Source organism: Baudoinia panamericana, assembly GCF_000338955.1.
Source record: "Baudoinia panamericana UAMH 10762 unplaced genomic scaffold BAUCOscaffold_4, whole genome shotgun sequence".
Classification (NCBI taxonomy): Eukaryota; Fungi; Ascomycota; class Dothideomycetes; order Mycosphaerellales; family Teratosphaeriaceae; genus Baudoinia; species Baudoinia panamericana.
The window spans coordinates 1,519,590-1,536,158 of record NW_006911260.1 but is presented as its reverse complement, the minus strand read 5'-3'; the positions used below and the strand labels follow the sequence as shown (position 1 = coordinate 1,536,158).

Below are 16,569 nucleotides of genomic sequence, written 5' to 3'. Positions count from 1 at the left end.
CGTTCAGTTTGCCAGCTTCATGCAAACACACACGGCATTCTGCTGTTCGACCGCGAAGCTACCCCAAGCTGCATCGTGGCTGCATACCAGGAGTGAAGTGGATCCGTGGGGTTCGCCGCACACGACTGAAAATAGCACCGTTGTGGACCCTCGTCGATCATCATCCTCAAATGCGCTATGTCAACGGACGGTGTTTCACCGAGCAGCCGCCTAGTATGAGAGTGAGACAGCTGTTAACGGACGCGCCCTTGCCAGCACGCAAGCCGACTATTGGGTGTAGCAATGCCACTCCAGCACCCATTGACAAGCATCACGATACCATGTACCTGGAGCCATTTGGAAAGTGCACCAACAATTCCTAGAATTATCCACCAGCATGGCTTCAGTAGACTGCTTGTGGCGATTCTCATTACCATCGCCATCTCCAGAGGGTCACATTCTCCACTGAGACTTACATTCTGTAGCTATTAGATGGGGATAGGGAGCGTCTTGCTCATTCAGTCATTAACTCCTGGACGAACCTGAGTCCGACCAACGCTTCTCGCTTGCGAGCACATGTCATAGTCACTGAAGGTGTGTGAAGAAGCGTAGGTTACGAGCTGGTATAGCCCTAGGTTCCGTCCTGCAGTTTAAAATAACTTCTAATCACACGCACAGCATGAGGGACGAATTTGGTCAACTCCAGGGACACCGACCAATGTCAAATGAAGTTGCCCATCATTTGCCGACAGTCAAGTAGAGTCGATCCCCTATATCACCAAGCCCAGGCTTTATCATGCCTCTCGCGTCTGTCTCGGCATCCATTCCACCGACCCAAAGCTCGACGCCTTCAGGCCACACTTCTGCTGCCTTCCGAAGGCCACCTTCGCAGGCCAGCACGCCGATCGCGATTATGCGCGGTACTCCCCAGTCTCTGAGTGTCTCGATCGCCGCACACATCGTAGAGCCTGTCGCAATGATAGGGTCGACAATTATGGCCAGCTCGGAAACCTGCGACGCATCGTTCGGTTTATGATATGGCAAATTGTTGTAGTACTCCACTGGTTGAAGCGTGCTCTTCTCGCGGTACATACCCAGATGGTGTACCACAGCTGGCATAGCAAGCAGTGACTGCACTGCCTCAACCATGCTAAGCCCGGAGCGCAATATTGGCACTATGCTAACATGTGACGGCGTAGTACCCTCCACAGTATACTCGTAGTCGAGAGGAGATACATCCTACGAACATACAGCACATAACGATCAGCCATATGTTGCCTGGCATATATCGTCAGCCAACGCAGGCTGAACAGGATGGGAAGGAAACTTACAGTGCCAACAGCTTGCGTGGAGAGACCGTGTGCTAAAGCTTCACAGCCTACTATCGTTGCGATCTCATGGATGAGCCGCTTGGTGTCCGCCGCGCCTGTTGATGAGGATCGCAGTTGGCTGAGCTTCGCGCGAACGCAAGGGTGCGAGGAGACATGAATACTCGATGGCATATCGGTAGCCATTTTTACTGTGGCACGGGCCCAAGATGTGGAATGTGTTGTAGCATGGGCAATGATATTTATACGTACATCAGTGGTAGTGCACGTGTTTGCTCGCCGGTGAGGTATGTTTGCTTCACTGTCTGATAGGCCAAAGAAATGACACCCCACGTGCGAGACTCTGTGAATTTGGACGTCGCCATTGTTCCCACTTGCACCATCTCGTTTAGGTTGGACTGTACGATCTGAGACCATTTCACTGCAGCTACGGGTCTGGAAATAGTAAGGACTCCTCTCTATCAGCTTATGGTGGACGCTCAATGTACATATGTGCTATGAGCGAACTACAGCGCAGCTGGATTTAGACCTCGCGCACGAGCGACTTTTGACAGCAACACTGCACAGTGGAGCTAAGGCGCGTCAAACCCGACCCGACGAAGGAGTATAGGCTCGGTCCGTTGCATGGGTTGCCATTACGACGGGTCCATTGCCGCTCTTGTCCACAGTATCATCCATAGCCTGAGACGCAGAACGGTGCGGTATCCAGATCTTACTCTCGCGATCCTGTTCGCTCGAGGTTACCGTAGGTTACCGTAGGTTACGACAGTAATATTAGTGTTATTGCATCGGCTTATACTGTATGGCGGACTTCTCTCGCTTTTCCCCAGAACCAAAGACGCTGGTCGAGCAATCGTCCGAAGATGAGGATAACGAAGTTAGAGCGTCCACAAGTACAGCGAGTCAGCGTGAGAGTCACTTCCAGCAACAACGTGTTGGGCGTCGTTCGCCACCTAGCAGCCGTGATAATCAGCCTTCGGAAAAGGCGCAGGGGAAACAGCCGAGTTATCGGGAACCGTCCGACTACCAGAATCTGGATGAGGTAGCAGTGTCTGAGCCTGCAACGAGAGAAGGTCCATCGTCCCTGGAACAGGGTCGTGCGCAACAAATTCACCCCAAGGCCAGACAGGAGACGAATCAACAGAGCTACCGCGATACGGTGCGAAGACGTGTGAGCAGCCGGCACCAGCCGGCAGGTTCAACCGGCGCTGTCATCCCGCCACCAATCCCACCATCGGAGCCTCCAACCACGTCGTCGACCTATGCTGAGCAGCGTAGCCGGACCAATGATCCGGAAAGTGGCGATGCAGACGATGAGGAAAGTCTCGGCGCCCCAACACCGTTCATTTCGCGTCGCCCGGAGGACTATATTGCACGACAAAAAGCATTACCGCCAGTTCCCAGGTCACTGACAGAACTCTACACCATCTCATATCTGATCTTTTTCGCTATATTGGGCACTCTAGCACGGCTTGGCATGCAATGGCTTACCTTCTACCCTGGCGCGCCGATTGTGACACCCGTCATATGGGCCAACTTTGCAGGCTCGCTCTTTCTTGGCTTTCTCGCCGAAGATCAAGGCTTGTTCAGCGACAGCTGGTCTGAGCGGCGGTACGAAGGCGAAAAGCCCACACCTGGAGGCGATTTAGATGCCGCAGTCAAGGCTGAACGGTCAAAGCGAAAGAAGGCCATACCGCTCTACATAGGCCTAGCAACCGGATTTTGTGGGAGCTTCACATCTTTCTCTTCTTTTGCTAGGGACTTCTTCCTTGCGTTGTCGAACAGTTTACCGACGCCTATCAACCACCCGAGCGCTTTTGTCAGCGGTACGCCATCCACGACTACCGTTGTCAGCCGAAACGGTGGGTACTCCTTCGAAGCGTGGGCAGCCATTGTTATCATGACGGTCGCACTTTCAGTTGGCGGCATCATGGTTGGAGCGCACTTTGCGCTGTTCTTAGATCCGATCACGCCGCGTATACCTAACGGCTTCATTCGGCGCTTTTTGGATCCGTTGATGGTATTCCTAGGCTGGGGCAGTTGGCTCGGAGCCGTCTTCCTTGCGATCTGGCCTCCAGATCGACCGGCTGGGCCAGCCTCACACGGAAGCTGGAGCAACGAGACCTGGCGCGGCCAAGTGCTCTTTGCGCTTGTCTTTGCTCCAGTCGGATGCATCATCCGCTTCTATGCAAGCTTGAAGCTCAACTCCATCGTGCCTTCGTTTCCCTTGGGTACCTTCGCGGTGAACATGCTTGGTACGGCAATCGAGGGCATGTGTTACGATATTCAGCATGTCGGTGTAGGGGTCGTAGGTATGGCGGGTGGTGGCCGGGTGGGTTGCCAGGTCTTGCAAGGCGTTATGGATGGTTTTTGTGGATGCTTGACCACGGTCAGTACTTGGGTTGCAGAGATACATGCGCTAAAGCGGAGGCACGGTTATCTGTATGCATTTGCGAGCGTGGTAGGAGCGCTATGTCTGAATTTGGTTATTATGGGTCCAGTGCGATGGACTGTCGGATTTAGCACTGCTGCTTGCAATACTGGATACCCGAACAAGACTTACAGATAGACATACATGAAAGTTGAGAGCATTGCGCCTGTCCGTTCCTGTGGCTTCCAACGCCCGCGTGACTTGTAAGGCTCAAGTGGCTCCATTGAAGCTAATGAGCCTGCGATTAGCTTGAGACCGCACACAACCATTCCCACATCATCGGAAGTCTTGGACGTCCTGTCAGCCGCACAATATCTCTCCATAATCCAGTGCCCTCGAGACTAGGTTTTACCCGCCGTGGGTGCCGAGTGGCTTCGTAGTACAATCGTAGTATAGGTCAGACTACTCTACGCAATATAAGCATACATCCCACCCTCCTCCCTCTCCATGTAATCCTTCTCGATCAACCGATCAATATTCCTCTTGATGTCGCCCACCGCCAGAACGCCCCTACTCATCGTAGCCTTGATCGTCTCACTCACCAACTCCGCATGCGCAATCTTCTTCCGTCCCTTCAATATCCGCACAATAGCGGCCTGACATTCGAAATTTCGGTCTTCGGCCACGCGGTGATGGGTCTCGCGGTTCTCTTCTTTAGTCTCCTTCAACTGGACTTGGTTGATTTTGACGCGGTATTTTGGGTGCGAGAAGTCTAAATTCAGGGTGAAGGTGTCCGTTGAGTTGACTTCGCGACCTTTAGGGTGTTTGGTAAGGGGGCGCAGTTTGGCGCAGGCGAGGGACTGGAGTGTGCGGTTTACCTCCGCTTCGGCTACACAAAGGCAGTTAGTATAGGGGGGATTCAATGGTAGGTTGAGAACTCACGCAACCCAGTCTCGGCGAGTATGCGCGAGTGAGGCACATGCTCATCTTCCGCGACCCCGTTGAAGAGGAGTAACACCACCGCCTGAAAGCTGGACACCACAAGCTCCTTACTGCCCTTCTTGAAGCTCGCCCGCATCTGGCAATGCGCCAAAGCGTGCTTCCAATCCAGCTTTCGGCCGGTATGTTTACTCTTATAGTGCAGCTCGAAGTCGTCTATCGCCCGCTTCACGTTGCTTGGCACTACGACCGGAATATCTGGATAGGAGGGCCAAGCAGCCGCGGATAGGATGTTGACACTTAGATCGACGTTCTTGCCCTTCTCGTATCCGATTCGGTCTTCCAGCCGCTGCTTGTACGACTGCATCTCCTCGCGTGCTAATTCCACATCTTTGAACATTTGCTCCAGGTTCTGCGTGAAGCCTGCACCGCATTCGGTCTTCAAACGGGTAAGCATGCTGCGTTCGGCATCTGCGGAGGCAGAGCGAGCCATGAGAAGACGCCGAGCCAGGTCCTTCTTGTAGAAGGCTTCGAAGACGGCTTTTCCGTGCACGAAGCGGAACAGATCTAGTACTTGATCGAGCTGAATGTTGATCTCAGCATCCTCGTCCACGTCATCATCTTCATTGTTGTTCTCCTCATCCGCAGCCGTCGGTAGCTGAACACCTTTTGGCAACTCTGTGATGCTTGAGGTGCGACGTGCTGTTAGCACTTCCGGGATGGCTTTCGCACCGCCGCGGAGAAGTTGGTCAACGTATTTGGCGATCATTTCGCCGACTTTGGTATTGTCTGTTCCCCAAGTAGCATCACCTTTCTTGGTCTTGTTCATGAACGCCTCAAAGGTTTCGCGCAAACCGTGGCCGAGTACCTCGTCACGCTGGAAGCTCGTTCGCCAGATCAGGTCAAGCCTGCGCTTGAGCGAAAGAAGATGAATGACCATGTCTTCTTCTTTGCCGAAGACGATAGCTGTGCCGGTCTCGTCAATCCACTTCACGAAGGCGGGCCGCAGCTTATCGCCCAGTCGTCTCCGGTTCAGCAAGCCGTAGAGTGCAGTCAAGTCCGGTAATGAGCTGCGGTCGAGTAGCTTGCCCAGCTCCACGTGGTCTGTGAGGTCTTGATACTTGCGCACTACGAAGTGGTCTTCCAGCAGTGCTAGTAGGTCTCGTCGGGTGCTGGCATCAAGCGCAAACTCCTCACAGCGGTCCATCTCCGAAGCAATGAACCCTTCCGCAAGTGCTACAAATTCAGGCACGCTCTTCTCTACTATCATCTCGTCTGACCAGGTTGCCACATACTCTTGTGTCGTACCTAGGAAGCGAGGTTCGAACGATGCCGTATAGACCTGCAACTCATGGAACATTTCCACTGCCTTTTTGAAGAGGTCTTGGTCCAAAGCTTGCGTTCGTAGACGCTCGGCGGCAACAAGATCGCAGGCTCCATCAATGATCTTGGGCTTGAGTGACGGGTTGCTGAAAACAATCTCCCTGAATAGCTGTGGCGTGAGCTCGGACAGAGTTGGCTTGCTTGACGAGAGCAAGTATGACCGGTCTAGAAAGAAAAAGATTGCGCGGATGGTGACCATCTGCTGCTTCCAGCGTGCCCACTCCGCCAACACAGCCTTTAGCACCGTCACACTGTCCGAGCCAGCCACCTCCAGCAACGGCTCCCGCAGGTCTCTTCCAACGTGCTGCCGACACCTCCCTTCCAACCGTGAGAACAGCGTCGAGGCACCGCCCTGCCGACATACATTCTCTACACCTCGGTATAGATCCTCTTTGCTGAAGCCATCAATGCCATCTTTGAATATCACGGCCAGAGCCTCGTCGACCTGCTCCCAGATCTTCTCAAGGTAGGCTTTGCTGTCCCATGCCGTGGTGGTTCGCAGGTTCTTGACGACGAGCTTCTTGGCTCCGGTATGCGAGTTGGCGCCCAATCTGCCTTTCATTGCTCCGTTGAGCCTACGCGCTTGAGGTGGTGTTGGCGGGCTGCCATTGGTGAGATCGATGACCCCGTCGCCGTTGGACATCGACGAGCGGGAGCTGAAGGAATACATTTCCGAGCTATTCAGTGCCTTCTGTGGCGTTCCAGTCGCAGCGGGGCACTCGAGCCTTTGGCGTTTCTTCGACGGTGAAGCTCTCACGGAAGCAGCTTGAGGCTTCTGTTGACCCGCGAAGAGACTCTGAAGTGTCTGCTGTCTAGACGGGTCTTCGGTAGTAGCTTGCCGGCTTGAACGCTTGCGTTTGCGGTCTTGTGAGGCGGAGGTGGCTCGTGATGGCGGCTGTTCAATGCCTGGCGACGACTGCATGTGATCTCATGCTCCCACTGCCCTCGAAGTGCTAATAACTGCGCTATAACATACTTTGTGCCGACGAGGAACGGGGAGAGCGATCAGTGCATCACTCTTGCTCCATCGATAAGCGCCACGCTAGTACGAGAGATATGGGGACCGTGCACGCAGTATTCCACGAGAGCTGTCTGCTGGCAACCATGTCAGGTTGATCAACATCGCGATGCTACCGGTGGAAGCTTGCCACACCGCCTGCTTATTCACTGGCTTCGCTAGCTTAGCAAAACCAGACAGCCATGTTAGTTGCGGAAGCACCAACAAGAGCATTACAATACCCTGGAGACACCACCGACAGCTATTCATTCAACACCGCTACTGCGCTCTACCAAGGCTTCTGCTACCAAATGGCGCAAGATTCACCTATTGACTTGCGCTGGATATACTTCGCACAATCGAAGCGTAAGCTAGAAGCGCTGTAGGATCGGTACCGTATTACAGCTTCGCTACGGGAATAGATTGTTCACGTGCATGATTGAGGTGTGAAGCTTGTCGTCAGAGACACCGCCAGGCCTGCAAATGGCCTTGCATTCGCATTCTCAAGCGCTCTTCTGCTTACTTTCATACAGATCATCTAGACAGACAGCCTGTTTGGCATCGGTTTCTGAAGTGCGCTTACCCCTACCATATCCATGAGCATCCCCAGAGACCTGTCTTTGACCTATCAAATCGCTTTTTTCTAGGGCCATCGCATCTGAAGCGTGTCAGGCAGTGGTCCCGTGGCGCTTGACCATTGAGGTAGTCACCAGCTCCGTCATCCCAAATCTGCTGCTACGCCGTTACTCTTGTGTGCAGTATGCCAATGATGCGTCTCCACGAACGCCCGCTTGCAGGTGCTATTGCGGAAGCTGCTCGATGTGTTGTGATGGTCTTGAAAGTGGCTTTCCTGTTTCACCTAGCTCACCTGCGTCTTGCTCCCGTTTCGCAAGCTCACAGGCATGCTCCTCGACGTCAGATATTGGCTTCCAATGGCTTGTCGGTACAAAGACCGGGTGATCTCGGAAGAGCTCATCCATGTCCTCTAGGTTAAGTCCCTTGGTCTCCGGTTGAAATGCCCAGAAGAAGATCGCGTTCGTGAAGTTGCAAATGATAAAGACGACATAATATTTCCACCCGATCGCATCAACAGCTATGGGTGTGACCTGGCCGATCATTGTGTTGAATGCAAAAGAAGTCATAGCGCCCCAGCTGACACCCTTCAGTCGCATTGCAGTGCCAAAAAGTTCGGCCGGTATTGCCCAGCTTAGCGGCCCAGACGTCCAGAAGAACACAAAGTTGAATAACCAGGTAAAGGCGACAAAGGTCCAGTGAGCCGCTGTTGATGGTGTATCCGCGGGAAAAACCTTGATGAGAACAGCATTGATGACGAATGTAATGCCTAGGAATGCACATCCGTATATTTCCAGCGGGCGTCGACCGAGCCGATCAACGGTTAGGATGCACACGGTAGTTCCGAGGAAGGCGAAAATCGCGTTTACGGCCGATAGGAGCAGAGCCATACCGGTGGATATTCCAATCTGCGCAAAGATTTGAGGCGAGAAATATTGTATAGCCGAAACACCAGTCATCTGACAGCTAGCTTGGATGGCCATGACCAATATGGTGCGGCGTAGATTTGGCCAACCTCTGAAGAGGTCGATGTAGCTGACCGACTTTTCGCGCGAGTGTTCATCGGCAATCTGCGCGTGAATGAGCTCGTACTCAGCCAGCACATACGGATCACTAGTGTCCCCATATGCGTGGAGCATTGCAAGAGTCGTAAGTGCTTCGTCCGACTTGTCGTGATCACACAACCATCTGCAGACCAGTCAGTTCTGTAGATATGGTTTTGCTCAGCTCGAAACACGCACCTCGGCGATTCTGGAAATGTGAAGATCAAGGCCCCGAGGAACAAGCACGGGATGATCTGAATAGCAAGCGGTATCCGCCACTCTCGGCTGTTGCCAGTCCCTTCCCAGGTCATAAAGCATCCATAGCCTATCCAAGTAGCGAAGATTTGGCCGATCGCGTTGAACAGCTGCTGCAGGCTGGTAATCTTTCCTCGAATCTTTCGATGGGCCAGCTCAGCCTGGTATATAGGGATTATCATCGTCAGAAAGCCTACTCCGATTCCTGCTATAAGTCGTCCAACGTAGAGCATGGAGATCGCCACGCCAGCGGTCTGGATAGCGCCCCCAACAATGAAGATACAGCAAGCCATAAGAATCGTCCCACGGCGTCCTAGAGGATCGGAATATGAGGCCAGGAATGCACCACAGAAGCAACCACCTGTGAAGAGGGCGACGACTGTCCCGGAACGGGTGGCACCGTTGGTCTGTAGGAACGCATCCTTGAACGATTGCGAAGCCACAACCTCTGCGATAACTCCTAAGTCATATCTTGCTCACGTTAGCCTACTTCGCTGGGAGAGTGTCGCAGCACTGACCCAAATAGAAAGGAGCCTATGGCAGCAAAGGAGCCAATCAGAAACTGATAGGTGGCACTCTTCATGTTTCTGTTTCGTAGACCGCACGATGTCTTTGCGAAGCAAACAGATGCTGATCCGGCAAAGGTAGAGACGGTCGGGCAATCCTGTAAGGGCACAGGACATACTGATATCAGTATCCTGTCTGTTTCACCTTCTCGAGGCGCTAGTTTGAGAAGAGTAAGCCGTCAACTTCGTCAAGTCCGGTTCATGCACAAGTGTGAAAATGGATACCGGCAATAATCTCCTCACGATCAAATTTCATTATGCACCATATGTCCTAGACAGCGTGGCTCCGCCGTGAGACCCGCAACAGCCGCAGTTCTGAAGCACCTTCAGCGACGGAGGATCTCCATCTGCCACAACTTACACGACCAGGTTTACCCACGCTCAGTGAATAAAACACGGCATCCCACACGAGCAGAGTGCAGGCAATTTTTCCGCGATCGCCGTCGAAACGCCGTCATGCATTTTCCCGGGCGTGCATAGAGTCGGGAGAGACACCGCCGAGATCAGCTACTGAGAGTGAGGTGCAAGCCTTGATTGAAGTTTCGATGCTCCAGTGCCTGGACCTCCCTCCACTCTCCGAGATGACAGCTGTTACTAGTCCATATTTCGGCAAGCCTGTTCGCCGTATGCGGAGTCAGTACGGATTCTCCACATGGTAGCCGGTGGAGACCCCATGACAACCCCGCCTTTGCTGTGCTTTCCCCCTCGCGACATTCCCTGCTAAGGGCATGCGATACTGACCGAGTTTGCATGACCTGCCAACCCGGATTGTCACGCACGGGCAGCTGGTCCCCAGTGGATGTAGGTGAAGACTGACATGGTTGCGTGGTATGCTACGAGTACAGAGGTTTCTTCCTCATGCATCTGGCCGCCTCGAACGAATGCTGCTTCAGGACGCTATTGAGCTCAGCTCATCCACCGGTATTCATTCGTGACATGCCAGATCGGCGCGCCCAAGACGGTAAGCACTGATAGACTGGGAAACTGTATTCATGGCTACGGTTGTCAATAATCCACCACTCAGAGTCCATACAGAGCGGCAGTGGTATAGGGTTCCCTGATCGGGTCATGGCGGAGGCAGCGTTCGGTAGGTGGCCGTGAACTCGGGGATGGGTACTAAAGGCAACTGTCAGTCTTGCGACATTACCATCTGTCCTCGGTGGGTTCAACTTCACATGGCTTGTGCCGACGTACTCGATCACGGTGCCTCGAATTAATCTGGCCCCAAGCACCTCATGTGTTTGAGCGGCCATTGCAAGCTTCCGGAAGTATCAATGGTGCAACATGGCAACTCTTGTGTACAACTACCGATGCAAATGTTTGATGCTACAAGTATCAGACCTAGACGAGTGAGTTTGCTGTCTGCTATGGCACCCATTGTAACCCAGGCTGATCGTAGACGAAGGAAGAGAGGCAGCAGTCAAGCAGAGAAAGTCATTGACACTTCCAGCAAGAATCATTGTTAGCTTCATTGTCATAGTGGTGGACCGGTACTCTTTGAATTCCTCGCGGGGTTGCTTGGCGGACTTGTGGTAGAAACGTAACATGCAGCGACTTGAGATCGTACGAGGAGTAACTGGACTTTATGTGTGGGGAGCGTGTTAACCCCCGAGAAATCCGAGCGCGGCTCCCTGCAACCATCCAGATTGAGTGCCACATTTACAGCTTGACCTCTCCTTCTGTCGGGCCGGCATGCATGAAGTTCGCTCGAATTGCAGTAATTGACGTCTGACCTTCTTTCACAGCCCAGCCATCTGAGCCCGGACCTGCCTGCTGCACAGCATCGTATACGTCTGTGAACCTGGGAGCCCATTTGAAGTGCCTATGTCGCCACTGGGTACTCGCAGGAGTCGCAACACCACTTTGAACGCCCTCGCTGCTTTCTTGCCGCCTTAAACGAGCTTCTTCCGAGATTGCATCGTCAACTGCAAATGACTGTGGTAATTCCTGAAAGCATGCGCCTTTCCTCCACTCATTCTGAAGCATCTGCGTGTAGACGGTCTTGGCTGTGCTCACGCCTTTTTTTAAGGGTACGTTGACGGAATAGAGACGGCCGCCACCCCATTCGGCCTTCTGTGCCAAGTGCTCGCAGACGGTTACACTATGCTTGCACGCTTCCTCTACAATGTCGGATGGCGTGTTACGATCGAAGAAGGCGTAAGAAAGTGCTATTGCGTGATAGCCACATACTGCCGCTTCCAGTGCAGCACCTAATGTGCCAGAGGAGAGCGCAAACACAGCTGTCGTATTTCTGCCGAAGTTTGGTCCTGATATAACCAGATCAATCGAGCCTCGATCGAGGAAGAAGTACTGACTTAGGCCTAGCTGAGCACAGCTTGCTGGTGTTGAGTTCACCAAGACCCACGGATGGTTGCCGTCGTCCTGGCTTGATGCGGCAATCGAGTGCTCCTTCGGATTCTCTACTGGCGGCCAGTAGTGACTGGCCTGTACGTCTTGGCCAACAATGTGTGCTTTACCAATCCATGAGCGCTGGGTGTCAGGAACAATGACCGAGACGGTATGTCCAGCTCGTTCAAGCGCTTTCACGAAGGGCAGCACGTACGGAGAAGCCTCCGCCGACGGTGGCCCGTCATCGTTCGTGACCTGATAATATTAGCCGATAGATTTCTTGCGGGTTATGTCCTCTCACCAGGATATGCATTGCTTTTGCTAAGCGGTTCAGAAGTGTGGTTTATACAGCAAGCCGAATGCATCTGGGCTGGCAGCTCCGTAAAGAAATGTTTCGATGTGCATTTAGACCTCGAAAGTTCATTGAGGTATTGCTTGATTGATGCTAAGCTCGCTTGCAAGGCAGTCTTAGTATTTCTGGTCACGCACTCTGCTTGGGAACTGCAGCCCAAAGCACTAAGTACATCTTCCCACTCTAGCCTGAGGCTTTCTTAGGTCCCACCTGTCGAACTCTTGACGCTGTCTGTAGGTACACTATCCCAACCACATACGACATCCGACGGAGATCCTCCGCCATATCTCTGCCGCGCTCAACTACCACGCGGTAGCAGCACAACTTTATCGGAGAACCGCCTGAATAGATACTGAGTCATGCCTTGCAGCCTCCTCACGCTTCTGTGCCGACCACCCGGTTAGTGCAGCTCGAGACATGCTTCGGCGAATGACAGCTTCCCAGTCTCTTCTCTAGACGCCACCCCACGGTGCCCTTGTCATGCCCACGTGTGGAGGCTGGAGTAGTGCGTTCCTTCAGCGGGGGTCTGCTGGTCCATGCTCTGGAGCATCTATGGCCTCGAGAGTCCGGACGGATACAGCTTCTCTCGACGGCAATCTGGTATAAGTCTCTAGTCCTTCCATCTCCCCCATTTTGATCTCTCCGTTCCTTGTTGAGTTGCGTTATAGCTCTATAAGCTATCAGTCACCATGGGTGCCAACGACCAGCCCTCAGCGGACGTCGAGTTCAAGGCATCTGCTATGCATGAAGAGAAGCTGGACCATGATCAGCTCGCTGATTCAAAAGTCGACCCCCATGGATACCCGCTTCGCCCACAGCCCACAGATGACCGCATGGGTAAGCCAGACAGCAACATGCTCACCAGTAGTAGGCCGCTCACGCATATACAGACCCTCTGAACTGGCCTTATTGGATCAAGATGGCGGTTCTTATCCAAGTCTCATTCCTCGCTTTCCTTGGTCCGTTCTGCCAGGCTGTGATCAATAGTGCTTTCGTGCCTCTATCGAAGGCCATGCATATCAGTGTCACAGTGGCCAGCTACAACACGACAATTGCCATCTTGTTCGCTGGAGTATCGCCAATCATATGGTCCCCGATTGCCAACATCTACGGCCGAAGGCCAATTTTTATCGCAGTCACCGCCCTTGGAATTGCAGCACAGTGCGCTTGCGCAGTTGCACCACATTGGAGTGGGATCCTGATAGCAAGAGCATTCGTGGGTATCGGAACTTCGGCTGGTATGGGTATTGGCGCAGCTGTTGTGGCTGATTTGTATGTTGGCTTCACGACGGACCCTCGAAGGCGCGACACTGCTAACGATCCTGATCCAGGTTCTTCACGCACGAAAGAGGGAAATATACGGGGATCTATATCGTCTTCGTAACTAACGGTGCACATCTTGCTGCTGTAGTCGGCGGCTTCACAGCCCTCAATAAGCATCTCGGCTGGCGCTGGTGCTACTGGGTGCCGGCTTTCATTTTCGCCGGTACCTGGGTGGTGATGCTCTTCTGTCTTCCAGAGACGCTCTATCACCGCGACAACAAGACCGGTGAATCACATATGCAGGGAGACCGAACCTGGTTTCAGCTTCTCACCTTCCGTGGCGTGACGGCGCATCGAAAACTCAAGCTGTCAGATTTCGGACATGTCTTTGTCATGCTCCGGTACCCAAGTGTACTTCTGCCTACAATCTACTACTCTATCAGCTTCGGATTAGGCAGCGTCCTTTTCGCCGTGACTGGCGCAGCAGCCTTCGGCAGCATCTACAAGTTGTAAGTCTTGCTTCTCGATCACTTTCAGCCAAGGCAGCAGGATCTCAAGGTCAATGGCGACGCGTGGATGCTTGGTGCAAGCATAGGAGGCTGAGAAGCTGGCCATCATCCGGGACTGTATTGTTAGGCTGTGGAGCAGAGCAGCGTTCCCACAGTATCGACTGATGCTAAGCTTCAATGACTGCCGGTAGACGGGCATTAGACTGGTTTTGATTCTGGGAACGACGCACGCTCTTTGGTCAGATCCCTGCTAACTATGAGTTTGTAGCAACACCGCCCAAATCGGCATGGCGATCGGGCTCAGCACCTTCATTGGAACCTTGATCGGCGAACTCCTCGCCGGACCGGTGTCCGACCGCATTCTATACATACAAACGAAACGTAGCAATGGCGCCTTTCGCCCAGAAGCACGCCTTCAAGCCATCTGGCCCGGCTTCTTCTTGTGTCCAGCAGGCGTCATCATCGAAGGGGTGTGTCTGCAATACAAGACCCACTGGGCTGGGCCTGTCATCGGCATCGGGATTGCTGCGTTCGGCCTGCAGATCATTTCAACCAACATCTTCGCCTATTGCACGGATTGCTACAAGCCGCAGAGTGCGGAAATTAGTACGTTGTTGAACTTTGGACGACAGACTTTCTCCTTCACGCTGGGCTTCTATATGGTACCGTTCGCACATGCAACGTCGTACGGGGTTGCTTGGAGCGTTTTGGCTATCATCAACGCATGCTTGTTTACTGGTATAGTGCTGCTTATGTGGAGAGGCAAGCATTGGCGGGAGAGTTTGGGAAGTCCGAATTTTGACAAGGACTTGTAGCGAGCATAGCGCTCGTACGTATGCATATGTAGCTCGTTTGTAGTGAGGTCGTTGTACTCTGGAGAAGTAAATTGAGGGGAGAGCTGCTTGCGGCGATCGAGATGCTGCCTGCACCACCGCCACATCATATAATCGTTCTACACCATCTTGTGCCCGTTACAGCGTCGAAAGCACTGACCGTCATGACTCGTGAACGATTTAAACAGTGGGCGTGTACCGAAGTCGGCAGCTTGGGTCAGAGGAGCGGTACATATAAGCTGACGACTCCCTCTGCCACCATCTTCTCTGAGCTGCCAGCTCTCGCAACAGGCATTCCCTCGTCGCTTATCTGAATGAAAAAACCCTTCTCTTCTCAAGTTCCGGACAACCCTCTGTAAAGATGGCGCCGTTGAAGATGAACTTGTGAGTTGAGACCTGATTACAATATCCTCGTCAGGGACGGATGCTCGATGCAACGGAGCGTGTGATTGTTCGTCCAATGCATCAGGATGGCTACATACGAATACCTAGTGCTTACGTTTCGCTGGTGAGGTACGGTGCGCTAACACTTGCCTTCTAGTGCTTGCTGTCTATACGATCGAATGGTGCCGTTGGCCACAGGCGAAGTGCAACCCAGAGGACTGGATTTGAATTTCCTAGAGTTCCACCATCCCAGGGATATCTTTGACAGGCAAGCTGGAAACAAAGAATTTGATGCTTGTGAGCTCTCGAGCTCCGAGTACATCACACGTTACGCTGCTGGAGACAAGTCATTCGTTGCCATCCCTGCCTTTCCGTCCAGAGCGTTCAGACACTCCTTCATTGCCGTGAACAGCAACACGGTGAAGAGTCCGAAGGATCTGGAAGGGTGCGTGTAATGCATTGCTTGCTAGCTGTCTGGATATTCCCTCATGATCTCACAGGAAAAAGGTTGGAGTACAGCTGTATACAATGACTGCTGCAGTTTGGCAGAGAGGCTTGCTCCAACACGAGTATGGTGTGGATCTAGACACTATCGAGTGGGTTGAGGGCATGATGGAGGCTCCCGGATCTCACGGAAAGCCGTCTGCGCTACCGCCGTTGAAGCCTATCAAGATCACCACCAACAACAAGCCCAAGTCTCTGAGTCAGTTGCTGGAAGACGGCGAGATCGATGCGACCATCGGTGCAGACCCACCAGATTGTCTCGGCCGAGCACCGCACATTAAGCGTCTGTTTCCGGACTTCAAGAAGGTAGAGATGGAGTACTTCAAAAAGACCGGCATTTTCCCGGCCATGCATCTGACTGTGTTGCGAAGAGAGTTCTACGAAGCCAACAAGTTCGTGGCGTCGAGTCTGTTCGAAGCGCTGAACGAGAGCAAGGATTTGGCACGTAAGAAAATGAGTTACACATCAGCTTTAAGGTATATGCTGCCGTGGCTTCCTGAGGCTTTGGATGAGATCCAGGAAGTCTTCGGCGGTGATTGCTGGCCGTATGGACTTGAGCCGAATCGCAAGATGCTTGAGGCTTTGATTCAGTACCTACACGAGCAGAGCATGATCGAGACTAAGCCGACGGTGGATGAGCTATTTGCGCCAGTCAGCTTGACGAGATTCAAGATGAACCTGAATGATTCACTGCCATAGCGAAGCTGTATTATGGTAGCTGTGGTATAGTGCCTCCAATTCGTGCTTCAATCGCACGATGTCCAGTTCAGCGCAGGAGGAACGGTCTCCTTGGCGGCAATGTGTGGCAGCATATCGAGACGATTTACCTATTTGTGATTTGTTGCCTGCTGGCAAGGATTTACCTGTCTGTGATTTTTGCCAGCAGGCAACAAATCACACTCTAACAACGTTCTTCTAGAATCCTGAGTATGAAATAATAG

At 52.9% G+C, this 16,569-nt stretch overlaps 8 protein-coding genes across 8 annotated transcripts; 3 read left to right on the top strand and 5 right to left on the bottom strand.

The window, feature by feature from the left end:
- Nucleotides 1-641: 641 nt before the first annotated feature.
- Nucleotides 642-1,775, bottom strand: BAUCODRAFT_32521 (uncharacterized protein). The gene is made up of 2 exons (XM_007676314.1): nt 1,311-1,775; nt 642-1,218 (listed from the first exon to the last, which is right to left on the bottom strand). Exons 1-2 carry the CDS (start codon nt 1,491-1,493, stop codon nt 718-720), a joined length of 684 nt encoding a protein of 227 aa, XP_007674504.1. The 5' UTR covers nt 1,494-1,775; the 3' UTR covers nt 642-717.
- Nucleotides 1,776-1,992: 217 nt separating this feature from the next.
- Nucleotides 1,993-3,903, top strand: BAUCODRAFT_32520 (uncharacterized protein). The gene has a single exon (XM_007676313.1). It carries the CDS (start codon nt 2,110-2,112, stop codon nt 3,874-3,876), a length of 1,767 nt encoding a protein of 588 aa, XP_007674503.1. The 5' UTR covers nt 1,993-2,109; the 3' UTR covers nt 3,877-3,903.
- A 150-nt stretch (nt 3,904-4,053) lies between these two features.
- Nucleotides 4,054-7,128, bottom strand: BAUCODRAFT_32519 (uncharacterized protein). The gene is made up of 2 exons (XM_007676312.1): nt 4,621-7,128; nt 4,054-4,567 (listed from the first exon to the last, which is right to left on the bottom strand). Exons 1-2 carry the CDS (start codon nt 6,920-6,922, stop codon nt 4,146-4,148), a joined length of 2,724 nt encoding a protein of 907 aa, XP_007674502.1. The 5' UTR covers nt 6,923-7,128; the 3' UTR covers nt 4,054-4,145.
- A 436-nt stretch (nt 7,129-7,564) lies between these two features.
- Nucleotides 7,565-9,662, bottom strand: BAUCODRAFT_427418 (uncharacterized protein). The gene is made up of 3 exons (XM_007676882.1): nt 9,387-9,662; nt 8,812-9,339; nt 7,565-8,758 (listed from the first exon to the last, which is right to left on the bottom strand). The coding sequence occupies exons 1-3, from the start codon at nt 9,449-9,451 to the stop codon at nt 7,798-7,800; spliced, it is 1,554 nt and encodes a 517-aa protein (XP_007675072.1). The 5' UTR covers nt 9,452-9,662; the 3' UTR covers nt 7,565-7,797.
- Nucleotides 9,663-10,214: 552 nt separating this feature from the next.
- On the bottom strand, nt 10,215-10,514 carry BAUCODRAFT_32517 (uncharacterized protein). Its single transcript, XM_007676311.1, has one exon. The coding sequence runs from the start codon at nt 10,502-10,504 to the stop codon at nt 10,346-10,348; it is 159 nt and encodes a 52-aa protein (XP_007674501.1). The 5' UTR covers nt 10,505-10,514; the 3' UTR covers nt 10,215-10,345.
- Nucleotides 10,515-10,628: 114 nt separating this feature from the next.
- Nucleotides 10,629-12,255, bottom strand: BAUCODRAFT_32516 (uncharacterized protein). Its single transcript, XM_007676310.1, has 2 exons — nt 12,085-12,255; nt 10,629-12,038 (listed from the first exon to the last, which is right to left on the bottom strand). The coding sequence occupies exons 1-2, from the start codon at nt 12,094-12,096 to the stop codon at nt 11,094-11,096; spliced, it is 957 nt and encodes a 318-aa protein (XP_007674500.1). The 5' UTR covers nt 12,097-12,255; the 3' UTR covers nt 10,629-11,093.
- An 87-nt stretch (nt 12,256-12,342) lies between these two features.
- BAUCODRAFT_32515 (uncharacterized protein) lies at nt 12,343-14,853 on the top strand. Its single transcript, XM_007676309.1, has 4 exons — nt 12,343-12,972; nt 13,026-13,407; nt 13,467-13,907; nt 14,176-14,853. Exons 1-4 carry the CDS (start codon nt 12,825-12,827, stop codon nt 14,720-14,722), a joined length of 1,518 nt encoding a protein of 505 aa, XP_007674499.1. The 5' UTR covers nt 12,343-12,824; the 3' UTR covers nt 14,723-14,853.
- A 248-nt stretch (nt 14,854-15,101) lies between these two features.
- BAUCODRAFT_121337 (uncharacterized protein) lies at nt 15,102-16,327 on the top strand (the record flags this gene model as incomplete). The annotated part of the gene is made up of 3 exons (XM_007676881.1): nt 15,102-15,124; nt 15,282-15,569; nt 15,625-16,327. 3 exons carry the CDS (start codon nt 15,102-15,104, stop codon nt 16,325-16,327), a joined length of 1,014 nt encoding a protein of 337 aa, XP_007675071.1.
- Between the last annotated feature and the right edge of the window lie 242 nt (nt 16,328-16,569).